Genomic DNA, 27,437 nt, shown 5'->3' with positions numbered 1-27,437 from the left:
TTTGTTTATATTGTAACATGCATGAGAAATATACTAAGGTTTCCAAAGAAAAAACGTGAAAGCCTGACTTCTTTCCCCCATTCATGGTAATCCTTTTGACCACCAAGTTACTGCATAAAATACTTCATTGATTAGCATGTTTGTGACTTTAGGTAATCTTACCACCTACATCTTAAAATATTTTTGATCTGTGTTCAAAAGGTTTTTTTTTTTGTATTAAAGAATATTTTGAATATCTCTGTGATGACATTGTCATCTCCATCCTATGACATAGAATACCTTGACCTCTTTCTGTAATCAAGAACGAAATATATTGAAATTGTCCTACTGGTTGCCAGAAATACATATTGGCATATGGGCCACTTAATACATATTGGGCCACTTAAAGCAGTGGTTTTTACTGGAGGTATGCATAAGAATCACCTGGAGAGCTTTTATTGAAATAAATTCAAACTCGTGGGTAGCATGGTGAGACCTTGTCTCTACAAATAATTTTTTTTAATTAGCCCAGCATGGTGGTGCACCCCTGTGGTCCTAGCTACTTGATAGCCTGAGGTGGGAGGATCACTTGAGCCCATTAGGTCCAGGCTGCAATGAACTGTGATCACACCATTGCACTCCAGCCTGGGAGACAGAGGGAGACCCTGTCTCTAACAAACTTAGTAACCTCACTTGGTGAAACTGTTATGTTTTAACAAATGTTTTCTGAACATCTATTAAGTATGGGTCACTATACTAGTTACTGCAGGGGAATTTAAAGATGATTGCTATCCAGCCCATGGACTGAAGAAGGGTATGTTCCTGTAGAGTGTGCAATAAAATTCCAGGAACAAAATACCAGGTAGAGCATGGATGTTTCCTGAGAGAGGTATAATGTGATGCTGGATTTCACATCTGTGTTGAAGTATCCCAGATGTGTTCATGATAAAGTATGATATGTGATTTATCTGAAAGGAGTGTAGGACTCAAAAAAGGGCAGATATTGTGGATGAAAAGTTCTGCTTTGGCAGTGTGGTTCTGAGTAGGTTATAATGTATTAGAGGGAATTCAGGAGAAATGCAGACATAGAAAAGTAGGTCAAGATCATATGGTAGAAGGCCTGTAATGACACACTGGGGATTATGTATTGAATCCCATTGAAATTTTGGAATCTTTGAGAAACTTTTTGACTCTGAATCAGGCACATTTTGGCATGGCCAAAGGTGTGGGAAAATATCTGTAGAATGAATTGGAATCAGACAGATACAGAAGTGCAAGGACTAGTTGGAAGGTTATGGAGGTCATTAGGAGAGTAATGAAAACCTATATTACGTTGGTAGCAAAGGTAAGAGAAAGAATAACAAAACCATTGTTATGAATGCCATCTAAAGTACACTTTGAATATGCATAGAGCTCTTCCGTCTACAAAGTACTTCTTTTACATGCTTTTCCATATGATCCTTGCAATAATCCTGATAGGCATACGTAACGTATGGTCGTTCTGCTTTTGTTGATAAATGAATTGAAGTTCAGTTTCTTGCCCAAGTTTACCTATATGACGGCTTCAAAATGTGGAGCCTTCAGATTTCACATTTATGAGTTTTCATTTTTCAACATCACGTGAAGCTTGGGTAGTAGGGACAGTGTTAAAGGGATAACATCTATGGGTTTATAACAGCAACATTATTTTAATTGAAGTCTGATGTAAAACACAATTCTCAAAGTCTAAATGTAGTTGACAAGGAAATATATATAGTATTATTGATGGGAATAGGAGAGTAAGGCGTTGCTAACTTGTCAGTTTGGGGGTATAGAGGTAGATATAATGGACTTAGATTCTGAATGGGTGAATTTAAAATTCTAATATTAGCCTTTCTTTAGTTCTGATGAGGAGAATACCAACTATAAATCTAGCAGACAGTTATAATCCAGACAATACTGGAATTCGTGATTACCTCATGCTAGAGGAATTGAAATATTTCAGATTACACCAACCTGAATCTATTGTGCTTTCTTATGTAAGGTTTAGTTCATGCTTCCTAACAGACACAGATGTTTCCAAGACCTCTCTGTGTTTTACTCTGGTTCCCTTTATCTGAAAACTGGATATTTCTTCTGATATTCAGAAGTCCAGAATCTTTTCTTGAAAGCACAAATTCTTAACCTTTAGCACTTGATGCTGATTATAATAGATACAACCTGAGATAATTAAAACCAAACAAAAATATGTTTAGCTATTTATTCATGTTATAGTCAAATCATGCCTGGAAAAGAAAATTTTATAGTTATTTATCTGGCAGAAACAAAGAGTACAGCATACTGTCACTGCCAATAAAAATTCAGCTTTGATAAATACTCAGATATATTTCAGTGTTGCTTTTACTTATTTGTAATTTTTTTGACTGAATGACACACACTTCTCCAGTATACTGGAGATACTTTATGTATCTCCTAATGTACCCTAAATATTACTGTATGGCCTGAAGTTTGATTTTCTGCTCCCTAAATCAAGAATTTTGTCTTTGCTTTTAAAATTTAGTCTCTGGAGTTCAACTGTGACATTCTTGGTTACAGCCTGCTTGTGCACATAGTTTTAGATACTCATACTTTTTAATTTGTATGAACGTATGAGAGAAGTAAAATAAAGGCGTCAAGTCGTTCTATTTAAAATATATAGGTAATTGTATATTTCAGTGATCTAAGTAATTGCCTCAATTATCCACATCATTACAAAGGGAAGCTATACTTTTTCTGTGGCATATACGATCTTTTAAAATATTTTGGATAATTTTTGCATTATAGATTTAACCAGAAAATATAGTCTACAGTAAGATTTATGCTACTAAAAATTAGAGCATTTTAATATAAAGCAAACACCACATAAAATCTTTGGTATTTCACCGACTTTGACATCGTCAAAGAAATTTAAGAGACTAACCCATTCTCTTCTACTTTATTAAATATATTTCATGTGCATATTTAATGGTTGTAATATCATTATTTGGCATTAAAATTCAGGAAGAGGAAATACTCAGTAAATGCTTTCTGACTAATAAATAAGGTCATAAAAAGATTTACTCTTTTTGGTATCATAATTCTATGATTAATATTTATTATATAAATGTTCTTTAAGAATATCAAATTAATGTGAGGTTTTAAATTTTCAGTTAAATTGTGTATTTAGTTAAGTACAAATGAAATAGTATTGTATATACTATGCTATGGAGTGTTTTAGAATTATTTAGACAACTTTTTCCTTCAGAAACCAAATATTCTAAATTTCTATATTGATGCACACATGAAATAAAATATTATAAACATGAAAAAATGTTTATGGATCATGCTACTTATATTGCTGGTTTTTCTTGTATTATACTATGATTACAACTCTAGGATAGACATGCAAACTTGTTAACTTACAGTTTTTGAGTTTACATTGTATTGTATGTAGAACAAAATAAACATAGCAAACAAGAAAAGAAATTTCTGATGTGGAAGGATCAGAACCAAAGGAAGAATGCTTCCTATGGTTTATGTTTTAAAATGAATTCACAGTGGGATTTTTGTTTAAATCTATAGAAAAATATCCTTCTATTTAAGTCTTCACACATTGCCAGTGCCTCTTTTAAGTCATTATTATCTAAACATATCTCTACTGTTATGTTTCCTAGAATTATAGAATAAGATATTACATATGTAGAAAGAGTCTACCATATTGTAGAGTTTCCCTTATCTTATCATATCTACTTTACAGCACAAACTCATTCTGAATATATCATAGTAGAGACTAAACGAATCAAGCCATTGGAATACATGTGTTAAAATGTAAATTTTAATCTCTAAAATTAATTTCACCATATATTGAGATTAGGGCTACATTTTTATTTTCTAAGATAATACTTTTCTTCAAAGAAACCAAAATAAAATTTTGGTATCCCCTAATTAATTATATCAACTTTAAAAAAGTGAATAGGAAAATGCATTTTATGGTTTTGAGGGGGTGAAAAAATGTATTACAAAGCCTACTAAGTGACCCAAAGTCAGTAGAACCCAAAGGTAGAACCAACATGCAGACGTTATTTTTGTGGGATGGCAAGGACATTTCTTTCATTTTCATAGAATATTCAAAGATTTTTATAATGTGTTTTAGGAACAACTTACCTGCTATGCATATTTAAAAGAAGAGTTTCCACACACAGATATTATACCATCCAAGCACACAGCTTTTTAAATTCTTAGATTTAATGTCTCTGGGGAGCTCAGTAATTCTGAAACTTTACTTCATAGTTTTCGGGAGCCTCACTTGGTTAAAAAAGTATATAAAGTGTGCAGACTTCTAACAAAAAGTCTTTTTTGAGGTGAACTATACTATTTCCATATTCTAATGCTTTGAGAATATTTATATTGTTAAAACCATTTTCAGAAAGTAACACTCTTCAAAAACCATATAAGGAATTATTGAAGCCTCACAAAATCTAGGAAGTTTGTTTCAGCACTTTGGGAGGCCGAGGTGGGTGGATCACGAGGTCAGGAGATCGAGACCATCCTGGCTAACACGGTGAAACCCCGTCTCTACTAAAAATACACAAAAAAAAACATTTAGCTGGGCGTGGTGGTGGGCGCCTGTAGTCCCAGCTACTCGGGAGGCTGAGGCAGGAGAATGGCGTGAACCCGGGCGGCGGAGCTTGCAGTGAGCCGAGATCGCGCCACTGCACTCCAGCCTGGGTGACAAAGCGAGACTCCGTCTCAAAAAAAAAAAAAAAAAAAAAAAAAGTTTTAAGAAAGTAGTTTTAGGCTGGGCGTGGCAGCTCATGCCTGTAATCCAAGCACTTTAGGAAGCCAAGGCGGGTAATCTCTTGAGCCCAGGAATTTGACACCATCCTGGTCAACATGGCGAAACCCCGTCTCTACAAAAAGACAATTAGCTGGGTGTGGTGGTATGCACTGTGGTTCCAGATAGTTGGGAGGCTAACGTGGGAGGATCCCTTGAATTGGAGAGTTGGAGGCTGCACTGAACCAAGATCACCCCACTGCACTCCAGTGTGGGCAACAGTGAGACTCTGTCTCAAAAAAAAAAAAAAATAATAATAATAATAATAATAATTAATTTTGAGAGGTGAAAAGAGTAATGATGTAAGAATCCAAAGAGAACTTTATAAATACCGAATGGTAATAAGTAGTTATTACTTTTACATTAATATTAAAATATGTACACAATCCCCCACTGGCTGAAAATTCTTTCAAATCAGAAAGGTCTGAGTTGCCAAATAAAATCTATGTCAAGGATTACAGTACACTGTCACCTCTAAATTCAAAATTTCACTGAAGTGGTGGGATGATCTTTTAAAATTTCATAATGTACCTTTTTTGACTAAGAAGCCCTTGTCTACACAGCACAAAATAAAATTTGTGAGTTACTTGATTTATTTCAGGCAAATATTCTAGGCAAATTTGATGGGAGCTGGGATAAGTGCTTTTGGGACTTGAATTATCTAAATTGTCTCTACGTATTAATTGACTGAAAACGACAAAAGCAACAATTTACATAACGTTGTACTGGGTAGACGTATATTTTTGGGGTTTGTAAGACTATTAAATCTAAAACCCTGACATTATCAAAGGATGTTTTCCAACATGCATTTCCCCCGCATAGGTTTGAAAGAATTTCAATAGTAAATTTACTTTAATCTCCTCCTCTTTGTGACTTACCCTTTGCAGTTGATCCTTGTTGCCCTTTTTGGAGTCCCTCAGTCTGTCAGGAAGATAATGAACAGTATGTAGACTGGTGGCCAGAGAAAGCATGGAAACTGGTAGCCGGCTCCACAAGCAAGAATGGCGGGGGAGCTAGAACACTTGCGATGCCTTTTGGCAACTCTGGCACAACTCTGGGAAGTGGTGTCCCGAAATACAGAGAGGAGAGGATACGCCAGAGGCAAAGAAGGGACTGTTTGCCATTGAAAAGACCCTACCCTTGGGTAGCAGTGGAGTCTAGAGTGCAACTTGCCAACTTTTGCTACTTCAGGCTGGGGGTTTTGTGTTGTATACGTGTGTTCAGGAGAGAGAAAGAGAATGAGTATGTGTTACTCCTGGCAGATTTTTTTTTTCTTTGTGCTTTCTTATCAAGATACGAACTTTGGTTCAAAACGTTATGGACTTCCCTGTTCCAGGCTTAATCTCTGTGAAAACGTGAGAGAAATTGAGATGAAATTATTATCTTTAAATGACGTATGGTGGTAGTGATGGCTGACAGAGAAAAAACATTTTTTGAACTACTGTGCTTTATAGTTAAAGTAAAATTTTTTGAACTGCAAATTTAATTTGTCTTGTCTACTTATGACTGAAGTATATGTGTATATTTGTTTATTTGTTCCTTTTTTTTTTTGAGACGGAGTCTCGCTCTTTCGCCCAGGCTGGAGTGTGGTGGCGCCATCTCGGCTCACTGCAAGCTCCACCTCCCGGGTTTCCGCCATTCTCCTGCCTCAGCCTCCGGAGTAGCTGGGACTACAGGCGCCCGCCACCTCGCCCGGCTAGTTTTTTGTATTTTTAGTAGAGACGGGGTTTCACCGTGTTAGCCAGGATGGTCTCGATCTCCTGACCTCGTGATTCGCCCGTCTCGGCCTCCCAAAGTGCTGGGATTACAGGCTTGAGCCAACACGCCCGGCCGTATATTTTATATTTGTTCTTGAATAAAGTATCTGTTACTAGTATGTGGGAAAGTAAGTGATCACTTTTAATTGCATTTATTTAGCCATAGACCAATGACATAAAAAGAAAAAGATACAAGAATACAGATTTAGTAGCACAGTTTTTTTTAACTTCAGTCTTTGTTCAGCATTGAATATGTCATCATTTTATAATAATGCTGCTTTTTTGTTTTGCTCATAATAATTATTGTTACTATTATTAATTACCATTACTCTGAAAAAATTACAACTTACTGGCTTATAGTTTAAACTTTTGAAACAGGATACTGAGTCACACAGACTTCCTTTTCTAGAGATTAACGTTCAAGCTAAAAACTGAATTCAATCACATACAAAGTATGTGAGCGACATAAATATTTTAAAATCCATGAAACTGGACAAGATTTTAACCTTAGACATGATCACAGTAAAGTTTCTAACTAATATAATTCTAGATAAGTATCCAAGGTCATAACTGGATAAAGAAACTCCATTCTACTTTTTAATGGATTAAGTTACATTTGTGAAACATTGCTAGGTAAAAGTTATTTCCTGTTAAGAATTTTTTGTCTTAACTATTGTATGCTTTCTATTTGTGTAGGCAAATTTTAATTTGAATGGGGAGCTTTTCTTTGACAATATTCTAGTGCATTCAGCTTGTTAGAAGCAATAGAAACAGAATGAAAGGTATTTATATTTTAAAAGTGTACTTTATGTGGAGTTAAAATTTAAATTATGTCTAATAGATACCCATGCAACTTAAATGACCTACCGTTATGAATATACTTAAAAATATGTATATATCCTGTTTTTTAAAAAAATAATTTGGCATAACTAAATAGGCATGCAATTTTGGCTTTAAATGTGATAAATTATTATATATAACATATCCTTAACTATGGCATATAGCACTTGCTTTACCAATGTAAACCACAATAAAAATATTATCTTCACCTTAGAAAATGTGATTTGTTCTAGTCTTCTTGTATCTTTGTATAGATATAATCAAGAGGTGAAAATAAAATTAATAAAATATTCAATAATCATAATAGATGAAATAGTAACATACTGAAATTTAGGATTATATAAATGTACCATTTTATACATACATACACACACACACACACACACACACACACACACACCCCAGCAGGACAATAGAACTTACTATATATACGTATAAAAAGATATTTGTATCTTTTAAAAATTCTGTCAATATTTGAAATGGACTAATGAGCAGGTGTGGATAAGACTGATAATATTAGCCTAGTTCTCCTGCTGAACTCTTAATTTATGAGAGTGGTTTTATCTATCTATTTGTGTCTTGGAGGCCCAGAGTACTATTGAAATCTACGTAGAGAGCAAAGGAAATATAAACCTCTTGAAGTGATTTAAAATGTCAGCAAAGCTGGAGATAAATCATCACTTCTACATTGAATACATTGATATACATCTTATATATAATGATTTATACTATTAATAGTAAAAACATGAACCAGGACTTTATGAATAAAAAATTATTTTTGCTCAAAATATGCTTATAGTTTGTGTTTACTGGGGCAATTAATTAAAAATCATGCTAGTTCTGCAGATTTAGACATAAATCAGCTCATAATCTAGGAATGCTGAAAGATCATGTTTCTTACCTTTTTAAGAAACTAGATTATCAGGATTTGAAGAAGCTAAAAGGAAAAAAAAGGCTTGATTTTGTTGATGTTTTAACTATTTAAGAATCAGTGAAGGTTGTTGGTGTTATCATGTAAGAAATCATTCTTAGATGCTGAAAAGTTTGTCAAACACTATGCCTACAACAAAAGCAAAGAAAGCAAAATCAGGGAGAGCTAATATGTTGTTATCTGGACCTATGAAGATGGCTTTTTGTGGTGATAGTAAGAAAGCACAAGTCTCATGGTGCATTTTACTTGTAATCATGGAATTAAAGACTTGGTTCCAGTCACCTCTGAAAAACTCTGCTGCCCTCTGCCCACAAATACAGGTTGAAACAGTGAAAATGTCTGCAACCCATGCATTTAATTAGGATCATCGTAACTACATTTCAGTCAAAGGGGTATTTTATTTTCGTGACTGCTCCATTTTCAAACTCACTATTTTCAAAAATCTTGATATGTGTTCCAGGACTTGAACAGAATTGCAAGACAGGGAAACATGGGAAATCACTGCTCTGAAGAATAAATGAGAGACAAAAACTAAGCGTGATGTTCCCATGAGAAAGATCATGCCAATTTTGTTCCAAAATCCCTTTAGCATCCAAATTAGAGAAGTTGTCTTTCATATACAATTTGTGTACAAATCCTCATTTGAGATATCCTTTGATACATACCTGAAACATGTCACACTGTGATGTACTCCAAAGGGGAGACATGCCTTGTGAATTAAGCATACCTGGGTGAGAACACCACAAGCCACATGCGTGTGTAACTCCAAAATATTATGATACAACACACATCTGTTCATAATCCTATTACTTCTTTACAAATTAATTTGATTAAAACTTCTTTATTGAAAAAATGTGTGTCTGAAGTTATTGTCTTCATAATTAGATTGTATTCTAGAAGTGACTTTTTGATAAGTTAAATACCTTTCATAGAAAGAATCAAATGAATTCTCTGGGTTGATGTTTGAAATAGAAAGTAGGCATTACCTCCAATTTTGAGGTGAAGACTTAAGGACCCAGAGGTTGACTGACTAACTCAATACAACATGGTGGTAGAGAAAGGGATGAGATGGATTAGGTATGTATTTGCCATTGATCCATATTATATGCAAAACTAGATAAATGTCAGGAAAATAAGCATTATCTATTGAAGAGTGGCCTTCAGGAAAATCTTCAGTTGTGCCAAAAAAGGCAATGTTCTCTTTTTTTCATACCTTTGTTGTAATTATATGGGGGCATTTTCATGGAAAATCATAGTTGTCTGCATTACTCTCAGAGTTGTTTTAAGGAGATAGAGAAGGTTAATATGTTTAATATGATTGGCACTTGTGCCATTCTTTTGGGCTGAATATAATTGATGTGAGGCAAATTTGTTAATATCACTGGCAAGGTAAAATCACGGCATGACTGTGCTATTGCCCTAAGTGTGTTTGCAAAACTCAGCTGCACCCATTGTGTAGCAGGTACGGAGGGGGATGCTGGGAATCCTGAGATGAAGTTAATACCTTTCTTGCCTTCAAAACATAGGTGAAGAGAGGAAGCACATGAATAGATGGGTTTAATACAATATAGGAACTGTGATGAGAGATACTGGTTGTTTGCTTGTTTTATGTTTTTGAGAGCAAAAAAGAATGAAGCAGAAAAGGCTTCTTGATGGATATTATAGCTGAGCTGTACAGTAAAAGATAAGTGATATAGGGGAGTAATACCCCAAAAGTAGAGGAGGATGGATAAGTTTGTAGACTGCCCTACAGGTTTCAGGTATAAATGTGACTATGCATAATACCGTTTTCCCACTATTTGGGAATACTGTATTCCCAAAAAATACAAGCATAGAAATGATCCTAATGAACAGATTTTATTCAACAGTTTAATCACGTTACTCAAGGACTAAGAGCCAAATTACTAGCTATAGTAGTAATCAGTTTCCTCAAAATACCTCTTTAATTCATTCCCTCAGACTTTAAATAACACATACATGTAATAAAATGTATGGAAAAATATAGAGATGTAAACAGACACCAGCCAGATAAATGGCACTGGAGTAAACTTTATTTTGTAAATGCAGTCAGAGAGCTTGGGACTTATAACATAGAATAATTATTTTAGTTGTGATTACATTAACAGGAAATAGCAAAACAGTATTATTGAATCACAAGGAAATTACTGGTTGTGATTTATTATCAAAGTATTTTTCATCATGTTTCTCTGTTTGTTATACTGCTTTAGCTCCTACAATCTGTATCTTCTTCTAACATACTACATTTCACCATTGCACTGAATACCAGCATTTTGCACTTATTTCTCAGCAGTGTGTGTTCAACTTAGCACTGGCCATTAAATTAACTCAAAGGAGTAGGATATGAGTCTGCTCTAAACCACTGAATATTTAGCATGTTTTTTGTAGTTGCACAGGTCAACCTCAGTTGATAAAAGCTTTTTAGTGAGAACTAATACATGTTTACTCAATCCTTACCCCTCCTCCCCTAAACTGAGAAGGCACCTGAGAACATAGTGATGATTACTTAAAGTGAAGAAATTCTGAATTAACATGTTGTTATTGATAAAATATTTATTAACTATTATTGTAGAAAAAAAGTCGAGTGACTGTTATACATGTTAATATGTTATACCTTTTTAAAATAGCATCCTATTACACTATGGCCATAGGAAAGTTTGAAGATTTTTAAATCATTATATTTAAAAAATATATATCCATAGATATGGACAATAATAAATTTATTAGTGTAGTCTGTAACTTTCATCCTAATTAATCATTTGAATAACAGGTGATTTAACGGTTTTGAGATATGAGTTATTAAAACTAGTATACCTGTTTGAAATGTTAATATTAGTGGAATAAATTAAACATTTGGATATTAATAAAATATAATTGTCCAGTATACATAATTTTGGATTAGTGAAGAATGTAGTTATGTGTTAGTCTTTTTAAATATTTTGTAAATTATTAAGTTATATTCATAATAATATCAAGCATTTTTTTCATAATGATTAAACCTTTCTAAAACCTTTAAAATACAATTGACAAATATATGAAAGCTTATGTACCTTTTTCCTTTAATTTTAGTCATGATTTCATTGGAGAATTTACAACAAGCTATAGGGAACTTTCTAGAGGGCAGTCACAATTCAATGTATATGAGGTAAGAGCCATTTTATTTTACCATTGTTTTTCTCTAGAATAAATAAGTCTATGCTTTGAAAGTATGGATTCTGCAAAGCGTAACTGCCAAAGGTTAACTAAGTATCAATGTATGTTAGAATCTTTGAAGTTGTTGAGCAGACATTTTTAGATTCAATAATAATACTTCTTCAAGTCACATTTAAATGTTTTTGTTTTTTAATTGTGTATAAAGCATTTTACTTTAAAAAATATAGATATGAGTTTATTGTTTCTTAAGCTTCAGCCTTTATGTTTTGCCTTTTTATCAACCTCCTCTTCCATCCCTTCCTAATAAAGAAGAAGATTAGGCATTTTAGTTGTCAGTGTGGCATTATAAAATGAGCTGTGGTCTGCGTATGTATCTGAGCACCTTCAGTACCGTTTAGGTGGAGACTGAAGGGAATGACAAGGTAATATGCAGGCATTAAAGAAATTCAGGTTGTTAAAGCAGAGACATTGTAGTTATTTCTGCCTGAAACCACCGTGCCAGTTAATCACCAGATATGTGTTGAGCATATAGTATGTTCCAGCACTGTTGTTCCTTGAGCTATGGTATCTGTACATTTCCTATAACTTTAAAATTTAATATAGGTGGATACCAAAGGAGAATATCTCAGTATTTAATCAACAGTGGTAATACTTCCCTGCCAGGTTGATGCTAAAATTGGCCTCTGTTAAGTAGAGAGTGGAGAAATCTCCTTCTACCACTTTATTCCAGCCTTAATTTATTCATTCCTGAAACAATTTTATTAAGTAGTTTCTACATTTTATGTTCTATGTTTGGCGCTGGGGATACAGAGGTGAGTATAAATTTCAGTGTCTAATGGGAGAGGCAGATATAAAATATGTTTTGTATAGATTGATATGTGCTCTATATAGTAGTATACTTAGTGCTCTATGAGATTATTACAGAGGGGCCAAACTCAGCTCTCAAAAAAATTTCTCAGTCAGAGACAAAGATAAAGTAATACATTAGTCTATCTGGGTCTTTCAAGGAAATGATATTTAGGCTCTAAACAGGAAATAAGTCATGTAAGATTGCTCGTAATTATGTAAATACCTATTTTGTCTGCCTAACATCAAGGCTGAGGAAGAACACACGTGCACACTAGTTCTCCTTGTACTTAGGCATCATCTGCTGCTGGTCAGCATATAATACTCCAGCAATTAACCACTTTTAGTTTCTCTAGCTTTTATAGCATTTTCTCATCATTGGTTTCAGTCAGTCCCCAGACTCTCTTGTCCAATAAAGCTTGCTAAATGACAAGACTGGTGCCACATCTCATGAGATGACAAAGAAGCTTAATAATGTTTATGTGTTCTTAAATATCCTGTAAGGCCATGACTTCAAATATAAATGTTTTTTTATTATACATATTTTCAAAAGAAGACATCAGTCTGAAGAAAATCTAGGAGACCGTTATGAATTATGTACAAGTAATTTTAGGAGTTCAGTGGACAATCTTTGGTCCAATACATTACAAACTTTATTATCTATACTTGTGTAAGGGATTCAGGTTTATCAAGTAACCAAAAAATTTTTCAGCCATTAGTTCTTCAAATAATTATTTCTGCCACTTTCTCTTTCTCCTCTCTCTTTTTGGTACTACCATTCTACTTACCTTGTTATGCTTAATGGTGTCGCATGGCTCTCTTGGCCTCTGTTTTTTTTCTTTTTTGTTGTTTTGGTTTTTTTCCTTTTGTTTTGGAAACAAAATCTCAATTGACATATCTGCAAAATTACTGATTGAAGGGGTGGCCTGCCCCTCCACACCTATGGGCGTTTCTCATCAGGTGGAACGAGAGACTTCAGAAAAGAAATGAGGCACAGAGACAAAGTATAGAGAAAGAAAAAGTGGCCCCAGGGGACCAGCGCCCAGCATACAGAGGACCTACGCTGGCACGGGTCTCTGAGTTCCCTCAGTATTTATTGATCATTATCTTTACCATTGAAAAGAAAAAGGGGAAGTGGCAGGACAATAGGGTCATAGTAGGGAAAAGGTCAGCAGAAAGACATATGAATAAAGATCTCTGTGACATGAATAAGTTTAAGGAAAAGTGCTGTGTCTTGATGTGCATATGCAAACATCTCCATAAACACTTTCAGTGCATAAAGAGCAGCATTGCTGCTAGCATGTCCCACCTCCAGCCCTAAGGCGGTTTTCTCATGTCTCAGTAAATAGAACATACAATCGGGTTTTACACCAAGACATTCCATTGCCCAGGGATGGGCAGGAGACAGATGCCTGTCTCTATCTCAACTGCCAAGAGGCCTTCTTTCCTCTTTTACTAATCCTCCTCAGCACAGACCCTTTACGGGTGTTGACTGGGGGACAATCAGGTCTTTCCCTTCCCAGGAGGCCATATTTCAGACTATCACATGGGGAGAAACCTTGGACAATACCTAGCTTTCCTAGGCAGAGGTCCCTGCGACCTTCCTTGTATGTGTCCCTGGGTACTTGAGATTAAGAGAATGGTAATGACTTTTAACAAGCATACTGCCTTCAGGCACTTGTTTAACAAAGCACACCCTGTACAGCCCAAAATCCACTAAACCTTGAGTCACCACAGTACATGTCTCTGCAAAGACAGAGTTGGGGGTAGTGTTACAGATTAACAGCATCTCAAGGCAGAAGAATTTTTCTTAGTACAGAACAAAATGGAGTCTCTTATGTCTACTTCTTTCTACATAGACACAGTAACAGTCTGTTCTCTCTTTCTTTTCCCCACAACTGATTATTTATTCTGCCAGCTCAAATGTTCCGTCAAACTCTTCTGGTGAATTTTTCGTTTCAGTTGTACTTTACAAGTTGAGAATTCTTACTTGGTTCCTTTTTATATAATTTTGATCCATTTTTGATATTTTCTATTGGGTAAGGAATTGTTTCATACTTTAATCCTTTAGACTTGATTTCCTTCTTTCAATATATTTATAATAGCTGAGCTAAAGATTTTGTTTAATGAATCCCATATCTGCACGTCCCCAGGGACAATTTCTGTCAACTTCTTTCTTCTATGAATAGAAAAGTATGGGCCATACTTTCCTGTTTCTTTGCATATCTTATTTTTGTTGTTGTTGAATGCTGGAAACTTTAAATAATATAATGCAGCACATTGGGAATCAGATTCTCTACCTTCTCCAAGGTTTGTGTTTTTTGCTCTTTGTTTAGTGATTTTCATGGACTAATTGTGTAAAATTATTCTTTGTTGTGTGGGCTACTGAAGTCTTTGCTTGGTTAGCTCCGTGGACAGCAGATGTTTTGACAGAGATTTGTGTACATTTGGACATTCCTTATATGCTCCAACGACGTAAAATCCTGCCTTAGCTTTCACTTGTTGTTTAAGCAGAGATTTGTGGTTGAACGGAGAAAAGAATTCCCTAGATCTTTCCTGGGCATGTGTACACCCCTTCAAAGGGCACAGGCTTCTAGATTTCCAGCAATATACCAGAGCTTTTAAAAGCCCCCTCTAAACATCTCATTCCTTCGATCTTCCCTTTTGGTTTTTGAGTTAGCCTCTTACTTGCCCCAGATTATATCATGACCTCCAGCAGATATGCTATTGTTAAACACCTGCCACTGTCTGCTTTCAACAAATGTCCTGGAGATAGGGCATTTCCCTCTGAGCAGGCTTTGAGTTAAGTCAGATAACCACAAGCCCAAGCCCTATGAATGGAGCTTTTCCAGAAAGCTTCCATATAAGTCAGTTAATGACAATTCTCTAGAAAAGACACTTTTTTTAAAGTTTTGTTTTTAACTGACACATGTTAATTATAAATGTTAATGGTGTACAGTGTGGTGTTTCAGTACATATATACATTGCATAATGATCAAATCAGGGTAATTATCATATTCGTTACCTCAAACACTTTTTGAAGAACTTCATATCCATTCCGTCCCCTCCAGTGGCTTTTAGACTACATACAGAGCTGGGAAAAGTAGGTTTAGAGTAAAGCAGGTTAAAATGACATAGTGAGATTTACTCTTTTTCTTGATTGAGTGATCACTGATTGTTGCAAGCCTTTGATTAATTTCCAGATTCATGAAAAAATTTGATTTTCACAATTTTTGCTGGTGTTCTCATTGTCTTTATGGATGAGCAACTTTTCAGAGAGCCTTACTCCATCATTCTAAAGTAACTTCCCTAGTTCATTATTTAGTTTTAGAAGTGACAAATGCTACTATGTTTATATTATATAACTTTATTATTGTTATATCAGATGTATTATTGGCGATTGAAATGGCCCTATATGATTAAATGAAAACATCTTTATGCAATTAAATTTAATTATGTAATTTAAAACCAAGTCATAAGGTAATTTTTCTATGACAATAGTATATTATGATGTGCTGACAGCAAAAAGACTCATATGAACTGAAAAATGCTTATGAAATTCTACTAAAAAGTTACTCCTAAAATTTAGGAAAAAACTCTTCTAAACCAAAGGCATAATGCCAGATGAATGATTTTTAGGAAGAAAAATACTGAAATACAGTTTTTCAAGAAAAATGTATTGCTGAACTTTTTATTTTCAAACTTTTGATTGAAATAATTTTATTCACTGATTTCCTATATATTGTTCAGAGTGCTGTGTTCCTCAAATTATCTGGAAGAATTGAGGAATTCTTCAAACCTCGAGATCAAACATTACCTTTCTCCTCCAAACAACCTGCTCCATATTTAATACTATAACCATTGAACCATCTGAAAAATGTGTGATCTTGCCAGTGATGCTCAATATCCTTACTGTTGCATGTTTTCCTGTAGAATGTGTTCAGTTAGGGCTTTCTGAAATACACAGTAAATAATACATGGAATGAATGAATGACCAATTTCTCCTTTAGATTTTCTACTTAAATCTGAAAAATGTACTTTATTCTGTTTTCTTAGTTTTTGTTTTTTTTTTTTTTTTTTTTTTTTTTTTGCGAGCCGTTTTCAATGGGGCTTCCTTATTTAATGATTCAATACTTCTTGCATAGAAAATTTAAAATAAGACCCTAACTGTTGCCTTCATTTTCTCACCTTACAACTCTATCCTGTAGACCAAGGGTCCCCAACCCTCAGAATGCTGACTAGTACAGGCCTGTGGACTTTTAGGAATTGGGCCACACAGCAGGAGGTGAGCCAAAAGCAAGGGAGCATTACCACCTGAGCTTTGCCTCCTGTGTTCTCCTTATAAGAATCTAATGCCTGATGATCTGAGGTAGAACAGTTATCATCCCAAAACCATCCTCCCCACCCCCATCCATGGGAAAACTCTCTTCCATGAAACCAGTCCCTGGTGCCAAAAATGTTGGGGACTGCTGCTGTAGACCTATTATATCATTCTCCTGTTTAAACATCAACTAAATAACATCCAAACTCCCTGGCCTAGGATTAAGGATCTCCTTAACATGGCCTCAGCTTATTTTTTCAGATTCACTTCTCATCTGGTTGTGTGGGTTCTCTGCCCCAGCCAACCTGGATCAGTTGCCTGTTTTTCTTTCTAGAATGGTGTATTTTTTTTTTTAATTGAAGCCCTAGTTTAAATTAATAAATTATGGTTCAAATAATACTCATTCATAAACTATTTCATCTTCTTTTCCCTGTCAAATGCTTTCTCCATATTTTGGATTGAGATGATTTGAAGAAGTCTCTCTTCAGGCAATTATGTATTACATTTATCCTATTAGATTGGCAGGTCTTATTTATCGTAATATTCCCTATATCCCCTAATGTCTTATGAAGTATAGAAGTACAACCTTATTTACTCATGGATCAAATAGTCAAAAAGCCAATCTTATGTCTACAAACCAGACCTTTACCAATTATTATGTAGCATGGGTAACTGGTGGAAATTACCATCATTATAAAGAAACAGTTAAGTTAATAGATCCTTTAAATATTCACACATTGGATGATTTGCTATGTTAGTGTATTTAATTTTTAAAGTTATGTCACTTGAATATACTTTAACAACCCATCATTTTTCTATAAAGCAATAATTAGTTAGGACATTAGATGTTAAAAGCCTCTATCATATCAAGAACGTGACTATAGTTATGGGTAATCAATATGTACAGGTGAGAAGAATATTACAGACAAAACATTTTTTAAGATAGTCAGTATTAACTTTTGTAGGGAAGTTTTTGCTGAATGATCGTCCAAAGTCATGCTGAAAGCATTTGTAAATGCATACATGCATAAGAAGTGAAGGCAGCAGGTTAAACTACACATTTGTAAAACTTCAATATAAAAATTCAATATAAACCGTAACACATTTTAATTGTTTTATCTGCTTTTTAGGTGGTGAATCCCAAAAAGAAAGGAAAAAAGAAAAAATATAGTAATTCTGGAACAGTAAGTCAAATTTTATGTTATTTATTAAAGATTAAAATAAATGAATAAGCATATATGTGGATGGCATCTTTAATCCTACTGGAAGCAATTAAACTGAGCTGTGTTTCACTCAAGGTTTTAATATGAGTGAACACAATAGAAAAATCAGCTTCCCAGGGGACTGATTGTAATGAAGAATACCTTATAGAAGGTATTGACTTGGCTTCTTGCAGATAATCCTAGGGGCTGCAAGGCCTCTGAGAGACGCTGAAGTTTTGTTATGAACTCTTCGTTCAGTGGAATCCGAGTGTAATGAATCAGGCAGACATAAAAAACACAAGTGGTAGTAAGAAATACTATACTCTTTACAGGCTAAACTTAACTGTGACTCATTTCGTGGGATGTGTATGTGCTCATTCAAAAAAGTTGTCTTTAAAATTGACAACTCTGTGGGAATGATGTACTAAATCAGTATAGAAGATGCAAAGATGTATCAAAAATTATAAAAAATCGGTGTCAACTTATTTTAAGAAAAAAATACTGCAGTTTTTTTTTTTTCTTAAGATTAACTTTTTTGGGGAGAAGCAAAATCTAAGTTTTCTCTCAGTTTTCTTTGAAAGATCTCTATAAAGCAAGACAGTTAAAATATTAGATGAGCTCATTACAAAACCATGACTGAAAACACACATTTCCTCTTGAAGGCTTTGTTCACTGATTTTGGTTTTTTGGTTTTAACCATTTTCCAACTCCTTTTCATCTTTCCTTTTATCTAAAATGGGAAGTAACACAATGTCCTTGTAGATAATTTTCATGCTGTTCTTCAACGGAAGTAAACTGGTCATAGAAAGACATTGGTTAATTTTTTTGGTCCCTTTCCTTCAGATAATTTTGAATGTAAGAACAATCAGTCCTAGCAGATGTTAATAAAAAATAATGTCTTTAGTGATTTTCAAAATGCAAAGAAATATGATTTTCTCTCTAATAGTTAGAAAAGTCTATTTGGGGTCACAAACAACTAGAAGGTAATTCTGTCTTTTTCTTTTTCAGGTAACTTTACTCTCTTTCTTGGTAGAAACAGAAGTTTCATTCCTTGACTACATTAAGGGAGGGTAAGTCATTTTCTGGAATTGTTTTGTTGCTTAGGCATTCCGTAAAATTTGTATAACAAGTGCTACCACGAGGTACCTGGCACCGAAATGATCACCTTTATTATATTTTGATGGCAAGCCTATTATAATTCTGTTTCAGATATAAAGTAAAAAATGTACATACCTAGAGCTGTTACTTTTGGGGCAAATTGTAACTTTTCTTTAACCAAGAGAAAATATTGTATGATTAATAGTTGTAAATAATGGCTATTATGTGCACTTTCATAGGATGTTTTTGTTTGCTTAACACATAGGACATTGTACATGCACTATTCATTATTTGTAATATAGGTGTAAAGCTTCAGGACCTGATTTAAATATATATACTAGGTTAAGAATATTAAAGGAATGTGCCTTGTCATAAAATCAGAATGCAGAAATGGATGGTGTAGTCATTTATTCAGTCCTACAGCTCTCAGACAGGAATACATTTCAGGAAAAAAAATAGTTGTAACCATTTCTGAAACTTTTCAAAACCCAGACAGATCCTGTGTTGGTAATGTACTGTTAGTTTTTATACCCTCGTAAACAGGGAAGTATTTTCAGTTTTGCTTCTCATTTTAACCTATTTCTTCCTTTTCTTAACCTGACCAAGCATCCCCTGTATTAGTCTGTTCTCACACTGCTATAAAGAAACTACCCCAAACTGGGTAATTTATAAAGGAAAGAGGTTTAATTGACTCACAGTGCCACATGTCTGGGGAGGCATCAGGAGACTTATAATCATGGCGGATGACCGGTGGTACAGGGGAAGCAAGGCATGTCTTACATGGCAGTAGGCGAGAGAGCGCATGTGAAGGAGGACCTGTCAGACACTTCTAAAACCATCAGATCTCATGTGAACTCACTCACTATCATGAGAACAGCATGGGGGAAACTGCCCCCATGATCCAATCACCTCCCACCAGATCCCTTTCTTGACACATGGGGATTGTGGGGATTACAATTTGAGATGAGATTTGGGTGGGGATGCAGAGTCAGACCATATCATCCCCAGAGATTTAAAACAAGCATTCATTGTCTTGCAGTATAAAATGTCTACATATTCTATTTTCCTTCACCTTGTATTTTCAATATGCAAAAGTGGAGCAAAGCAAATTTGAATGTGTTTAGTAACTTCATGATGAATATCACTCATATAAACCTCTTTCTAATTATGATTCAGCAACTGCCCCCCACCCCATGAAGACTCACTGATAGAATGTCCTCAGGTTGAAAAAGGGGATGAAGGAATGGGGGTACCAAGGGAACAAAGATAGCTTCACAAAACCCTGAGAGCTTGCCTCTTGTTGCTCTTAGTTAAGGATACAAAGCAAACAAACAAACAAAGTACCTACTTAAATGAGTACTCTTTGCTATATGCAGGCATCCAAAATGCAAAGTGGCTGCACAGACTGAGAAGCAACAATGGTTGTTTCAATAAAGTACAAAGTAGAAGAAAAAGTTTGCCAACTCTTAGTATTCCAATGTCTGTGCCTATTTTTATTTTTAGAAGATAGAAAAATAGGATGTTGAATTTGTCATAAAAATATATTCCTGTAAAAACTCCTTAGTAGTAGTAGGTAATAGTGTTACAGGATCTTTGGGGTGTTGCTTTTTCTGGCGTGAAACCTCTGGATGGCGGTGCCTTTTCCTGAGTTTGCTCAGGCCTGCTGGGCTCGTTCCATCCACTTGGCCTAGCAGGCTGCACTTTTCACACACTACCAGCCTGGGTCTCATGCCTGCCAAGGGTGTATCAGGCATGGAGTGGCGAGGGGTGTGTGAGCATGGGATCCAGCCACTGTGCAGTCTGACATGCTGGCTGCTGCAGCAGGGCGGGCACCTATAGGTGCTGGCACAGGTGCCAGCTCTCTGTGAGGCTGTGGCTGGACCAGACGCACCACAAGCAGCTTCCCTGGTGGTACCTGGAAAGCTTGAAGATGGTAGGCACTGCAGGACCCCAAAAAGGAAGTCACAGCCTTGGCTGAGGGAGCTCCCAGGTCTGGGATCCCCCAGGGGCCACAGCTATTCTATCCTTCTCTATGCCTGCAACATGGTGAGCAGTGGGTATGTTTCAACGCTGTTTGTGTTGTAGTTCATTTAGCTCCGCTGTTTGGCAGGTCCTACGTTCTCTGCCACCAGGAAGAATGAGATATGCAGAGAAGTGAAGGGTGAGCCGAGATGAAGAGGAGTTTTATTGAGCAATAGAACAGCTCAGAGGAGACCCACAGGGGGTAGCTCCTTTTCGCAGCCAGGCCATTCCTACTATTTAGCTCCTAGCAGAGCTAGGACCCTGGAGTGGGAAGCTCCTCTCTTCAGGCAGGTTGTCCTATCATCTGCCCAGCTCTCAATGGATAGGAGGCCTTGGAATGGGTTGCTCTTCTCTGCAGGCAGGCCCTCTCATCATCTCCCCAGCTCCGAGCAGAGAGAAGGCCCTAGAGTGGGTTGCTCCCTTCTGCAGCTGACAGTCCTGATGTACCTGCAGGTCTCTGAAGTGCTCAGCAGAAAGGAGGCCCTAGAGCAGGTAGCATCCATCCCCTCGGCCCAGGAATCTGTCTGCCTCCTGCTGCTGCTCTTCTTGGCACCTGGGCTCAGCCCTGACTTTGCTCCAAGATTAGAGCGGAAGCGAACAGCAGGGAGAAGCCAGGCAGTGGGAGGAGGCACTTCTCAGCCCGTGAGGGAGGGCAGGGGCCCTTCCTGGGTCCCCAAGGGTACAGGGATGCCTGAGTTTGCAGCTGCGGTTTGGGCAACTGCAGCTGTGTGGGGAAATGGGAGGGGGCGGCTCCTGCCTGCTTCATGGAGCAGAAGTGGCCTGGGAGTCCCGGGTCTGTAGCCATGGCTTGGACGGCTACAGTTTCCCCACTGGTGCTCCTGCCCCTACTCAGAAAAGGTGGAGATCCCACTTGTCCCCAGCTGCCGCACGCTCCCTGGAGCATGCAGCCCTGGCTACACCTCCTTGCTGCAGCCAGCATACTGGCAGCATAAGGCTGCCTTGAGCAGCTGCTGCCATCAATAGTTGATAAAGAAATGAGGTAAGTAAATGGACATCCCTTAGCACCTTCTTTACAACTTAAAAAAATATTACTTGATATATCTGGTTATATTTTATATATAGAAATACTGATTTGTGGTATTGAAATGTTATAAATTTCTTTCAGTTTCTGTCTTGTTTTCTTTGTTTTGCTTTGTGATCATGTGAAGAGTATGTGTGTGTATATATAACAGATATCCAGTACGTTTGGTCAGCAGTGCAAATCTAGCAATATTTGGGTGTGAGTCTATCAGTATAAAACATTTCAGAATCTGGTACCAATAAATCACTTTTACTGTTTGTTCTCAAACTCCTGTTGAAAATTCTTAGGGCTAATCAGAGCAAATGGGTTTCTACAGTACCTAGAGCAATGGCAGTCTTTATCACGCTGTCATATTTTTCTGTTGCTTACAAACCTTAGGATTCTTTTTCTTAGCTACACGCTTCCTACTTACAGCACTGCCTGTGCAGGAAGAAATGCTAGTTATTCTATAAGTGGAGCCCCAACTTACGGGGTACAGTTTGCTCCCATCCTGGCTTCTTGAGGCTTTTACAAGAACCAAGTTCTGATTTACAAATGGGGCCTGGGGAAATATAGTTTAAGTTTCACTACATAATTAATCTAACTAGACCTAAGATAATTTCTATAAAACTGTGTTATTTGAAAAGGACATGAAAAAATATTATTTGCATAGATTCCATTGTTTTTATACAAACACATATTATAAATGTATGTAATATCCTTAAAATGTATTACAGTTATACATTTAACTATTATTCACTATAATATATAATGTTTATAAGTAAAATACAGAGGTATTAACTTATTCTTTTGGATAGTGAAATCCAAATCAACAAGCAATAATAATCATCGTATTATGTATCTTTAAATGTATTTATATATCTTTGCCCTGAAGGACTTCTTAAAAGCAATTGGCACAATTTCTTTCCTCTTTTTTTTTTTTTTTTTTCCCGAGACAGTCTTAACTCTGTCACCCAGGCTGGCAACACTGCAACCTCTGCTTCCTGGATTCAAGCAGTCCTCCTGCCTCAGACTCCCGAGTAGCTAGCTGGGATTACAGACTTGTGCCACCACGCCCAACTAATTTTTGCATTTTTAGTAGAGAGGGGTTTCGTTATGTTGGCCATGCTGGTCTTGAACTCCTGGCCTCAAGTGATCTGCCCTCCTCAGCCTCCCAAAGTGCTGGAATTATAGGCATGAGCCACCACACCCAGCCAAATTGGGCACAAATATAAAATTTGACTTTTATGGTAAAGAGATCTAGCTTGGTCATGACACCCTTGTGTTATACAGTGACAGGCAAATCATTTAAAATATCTACACTTTAATTTCCTGTAGTTCACATGAATTGGATATTCTGAAGTTCGTTTGTAAAAGGATATAATTCAATTCTATCTTCCAGCTCTTCCATGACCTTAATGACATCTTATTTATTTTTTCTTCACTCTGAAATCATTGTTTGCATTTTGACAGAAGGCTTACTCTAACCTATCGACTTACTCTCGGGTGTAATTTGTGTATGATAATAGCTAACATCTGCTATTACTATTTTTTATAATCATGGGATCACACTATGTACAATACACTGCATTGTATGTTTTGATTATTAAATGTATTGTGTGTATATGCTAGTATGTCATTACTACCTTTTTGTAAACAGTTTTCCATTATATGATTGTACCTCGTTTAATTTAAAAATTTCCTGTTAATACATGCTTTAGTGACATACATATTTTATTATAAACAAAGCTGCAACATATATACATGGTACTTGGCATTTTATGCACTTCATTAGTGCACTTGTGTATAGATATGCTAGCATATCTGTAGAGTTCCTTCCTAGAAATAATGTTATTGAATTTAATGATATATGTATTTCACAATTTGTTAGATATTTCTAAATCGTATTGCTAAAAGACTCTAAGAATTTATACTCCCCAAATCTATGCAGGATGTTTACCATATCCTTACCTTTTCTGAATAGCGCCCCTCCTTTTTCATTTTCATTAATTTAATAGATATAAGTCCTTGTCAGTTTTCATCTGTAAAACCTTTTTATCAGCTATTTTCATGTTTTCTGTAAAAGCTCATGTCAAACCAGCTGTGTCTTTGGAAACAGACCTTTAAGAATTTTTTGTCTTCTGCTCCTTCTTCCCCCACTTCCACCATAAAGGACTGTGTATTTTCAAAGGAAGAAAAAACACAGAAAGATAGCTTGGAGCTACATTCCTTAGAGCTACATTCCTTTTTTAACAAGTCAGCTAAACATCTGCACCTTGGTCTTTGATCCCGCTCCTCTTCAGCATGCCTCAGGGGAGACTCTTCCTAAGTTAGCTCATCTGGCCTTTATGCCCTCTGATGACATTGCAAAAGAATAAAATAAACAAACACTTTGGGCTATCATCAACCAAACCACCCAAATTAATATATTGGAGGGCATATTTATTAGTACATTTGAAGATCTGTGGAATTATCAAGGTTAGCTTTTTTTAAAAAAAGATGCCCTTCCATAATACATAATAAGTGTGATATATCAAGGTAATTGGAACAAATTGCTGAATTTAATTTGTTTTTTATAATGAATCATAGTAATTCCTCACTTTTAATTTAAAATACCAAGATAAGAGCACTGATTACTGCATTTGTGGATGGTTTTGTTGCTAACTTAAGGTGGCATCATCAATTCAGGGACCTTTTTTTTTTTTTCTGGCTTCAAGGCTTATTTCTTTATAATTTTGGGGGGGTACAGGTGGATTTTGGTTTTATGGTTAAGTTCTTTAGTGGTGATTTTTGAGATTTTAGTGCACCCAATACGTAGTCTGTAATCCCTCACCTCCCTCCCAACATTCACCCCTCAAATCCCCAAAGTCCATTGTATCACTCTTATGCCTTTGCGTTCTCATAGCTTGGCTTCTGCATATAAGTGAGAACATAGGATAGTTGGTTTTCCATTCCTGAGTTACTTTACTTAGAATGATCTCCACCTGCACCCAATTTGCTGCAAAATACATTATTTTGTTCCTTTTAATAACTAAGTAGTATTCCATGGTGTATATATATATATATCACACTTTCTTTGTTTACTTGTTGGTCGATGGGCACATAGGTTGGTTCCATATATTTGTAATTGCAAATTGTGCTGCTATCAACATGTATGTGCAAGTGTTTTTTTCATATAATGACTTCTTTTCTTCTTTGTAGATACCCAGTAGTGGGATTGCTGAATGAAATGGTGGTTCTACTTTTAGTTCTTTAAGGAATCTCTATACTGTTTTCCATAGTGGTTGTACTAATTTGCTTTCCCACCAGCAGTACAAAAGTGTTCCCTTTTCACCACATCCATGCTAACATCTATTGTTTTTTGACTTTTTAATTATGACTATTCTTGCTAGAATACGGTGGTATCTCATTGTGGTTTTAATTTGCATTTCTCTGATAATTAGTGATGTTGAGCATTTTTTCATACATTTGTTGACTGTTTGGATATCTTCTTTTGAGAACAGTCTATTCATGTCCTTTCCTCATTTTTTGATGGGGTCATTGTTTTTTTCTTGCTGATTGGTTTGCATTCCTCATAGATTCTGGACACTAGTCCTTTGTCAGATTTCATCATTTGCATATATTTTCTCCCACTGGGTGGATTGTCTGTTTACTCTGCTGATTATTTCTTTGGCAGTACAGAAGCTTTTTGTTTAATTAGGTCTGATTTGTTTACTTTTGTTTTTGTTGCATTTGGTTTTGGGTTCTTAGTTATGAATTCTTTGCCTAAGCCAATGTCCAGAGAGTTTTTCTGATGTTATCTTCTAGAATTCTTATGGTTCAGGTCTTTAATTTAAGTCTTTGATCCATCTTGAGTTGATTTTTGTATTAGGTGAGAAATGGAGATTCAGTTCCATTCTTCTACATGTGGCTTGCCAATTTTCCCAGTATCATTTATTTAATAGGGTGTTCTTTTCCCAGTTTTTATTTTTGTGTACTTTGTTGAAGATCAGTTAGTTGGATCTGACTTTACACCTGGGTTCTCTATTCTAGTCCTTGATCTATGTGCCTACTTTTTACCAGTACCATACTGTTTTAGTAACTATAGCCTCGTAGTATAATTTGAAGTCAGGTGATGTGATGCCTTCAGATTTGTTCTTTCTGCTTAGTGTTTATTTAACTATGTGAGTGAGTTCTTTGGTTCCATATGATTTTTAGGATTGTTTTAACTCATTCTGTCAAGAATGATGCTGGTATTGAAGGGAATTGCATTTGAGTCTGTAGATTGCTTTGGGCAGTATGGTCATTTCACAATATTGATTCCTTCCATCCATGAGCATGGGATGTGTTTCCATTTATTTGTGTCATCTATTATTTCTTTCAGCAGTGTTTTGTAGTTTTTCTTGTAGAGATCCTTTACTTCCTTGCTTAAGTATATTCCTAGGTATTTTATTTTATTTCTTTTTTGCAGCTGTTGTAAAAGGGATTGAGTTCTTGATTTGATTCTCAGTTTGTCATTGTTGGTGTATAGCAGTGCTACTGAATTGTACACATTGATTTTGTAACCCGAGACTTTACTGAATTCATTTATCAGATCTAGGAGCTTTGTAGATGAGTTTTTAGGGATTTCTAGAGATGCAGTCATATCAGTGGCAAACAGCAACAGTTTGACTTCCTCTTTTCCAATTTGGATGCACTTTATTTCTTTCTTTTGTCTGATTGCGCTGGGTAGGACTTCTAATACTATGTTGAATAGAAGTGGTGAAAGTGGGCATTATTGTCTTGATCCAGTTCTCAGGGGGATGCTTTCAACTTTTCCCTATTCAGTATGGTTTTGGCTGTGGGCTTGTCATATACGACTTTTATTACTTTGAGGTAAGTCCTTGGCATGCTTATTTTGTTGAGGGATTTTTATCATAAAGGAATGCTGGATTTCATTAAATGCCTTTTCTGCATCTATTGAGATGATCATATGTTTTTATAAATTCTGTTTATGTGATGTATCACACTTATTGACTTATGTATGTTAAACTATCCTTGCATCAATTTAGGGGCCTAATTACCATAACCTTTCCACTGTCGGGTTATGCTCATGTTGAATCTGAATTGACAAGCAAAATTTGAAGTCATCAAAAGGGTGAAACATTATGATGTAAGATATCATTAACAACAATTATATTGATTTTATAGCTAGCTCTGATTAATCCAAATACTTAGTTGAGTTTTCCTGAATTTATTTTGTCCTCTACATTAATTTTATACAATATTTCTCTTAGACCAGATGCAAGGGAGCATGGGGATACAGAAAGAGTGTGAAACAGGCAGCTGTTGTGAACTGTTTAGCAATTGTGCTGAGAGTCAAACATTGCAATTAAACTCACAGAAAGAACTTAATGAATTGCAGTTTAAAATTTTATCTCTTCTTGTTTCTTCTCACAA

The 27,437-nt window shown here is 35.8% G+C and overlaps 1 protein-coding gene across 5 annotated transcripts in view; it reads left to right on the top strand.

Moving 5' to 3' along the window:
- The window catches only part of CPNE8 (copine 8), a 239,232-nt gene that overhangs the window by 147,582 nt on the left and 64,213 nt on the right, over nucleotides 1-27,437 (top strand). For all 5 annotated transcript variants that reach the window (XM_050750139.1, XM_050750138.1, XM_050750135.1 and 2 more), the window contains 3 exons: nucleotides 11,426-11,501; nucleotides 17,807-17,860; nucleotides 18,887-18,948. In XM_050750139.1, the coding sequence (XP_050606096.1) occupies nucleotides 11,426-11,501; nucleotides 17,807-17,860; nucleotides 18,887-18,948 (192 nt within the window). The remainder of the gene's footprint in view (nucleotides 1-11,425; nucleotides 11,502-17,806; nucleotides 17,861-18,886; nucleotides 18,949-27,437) is intronic.

This window comes from Macaca thibetana, chromosome 11, assembly GCF_024542745.1.
Source record: "Macaca thibetana thibetana isolate TM-01 chromosome 11, ASM2454274v1, whole genome shotgun sequence".
Classification (NCBI taxonomy): domain Eukaryota; kingdom Metazoa; phylum Chordata; class Mammalia; order Primates; family Cercopithecidae; genus Macaca; species Macaca thibetana.
The sequence above is the reverse complement of the archived record's forward strand: the minus strand, read 5'-3'. Positions and strand labels throughout refer to the sequence as shown.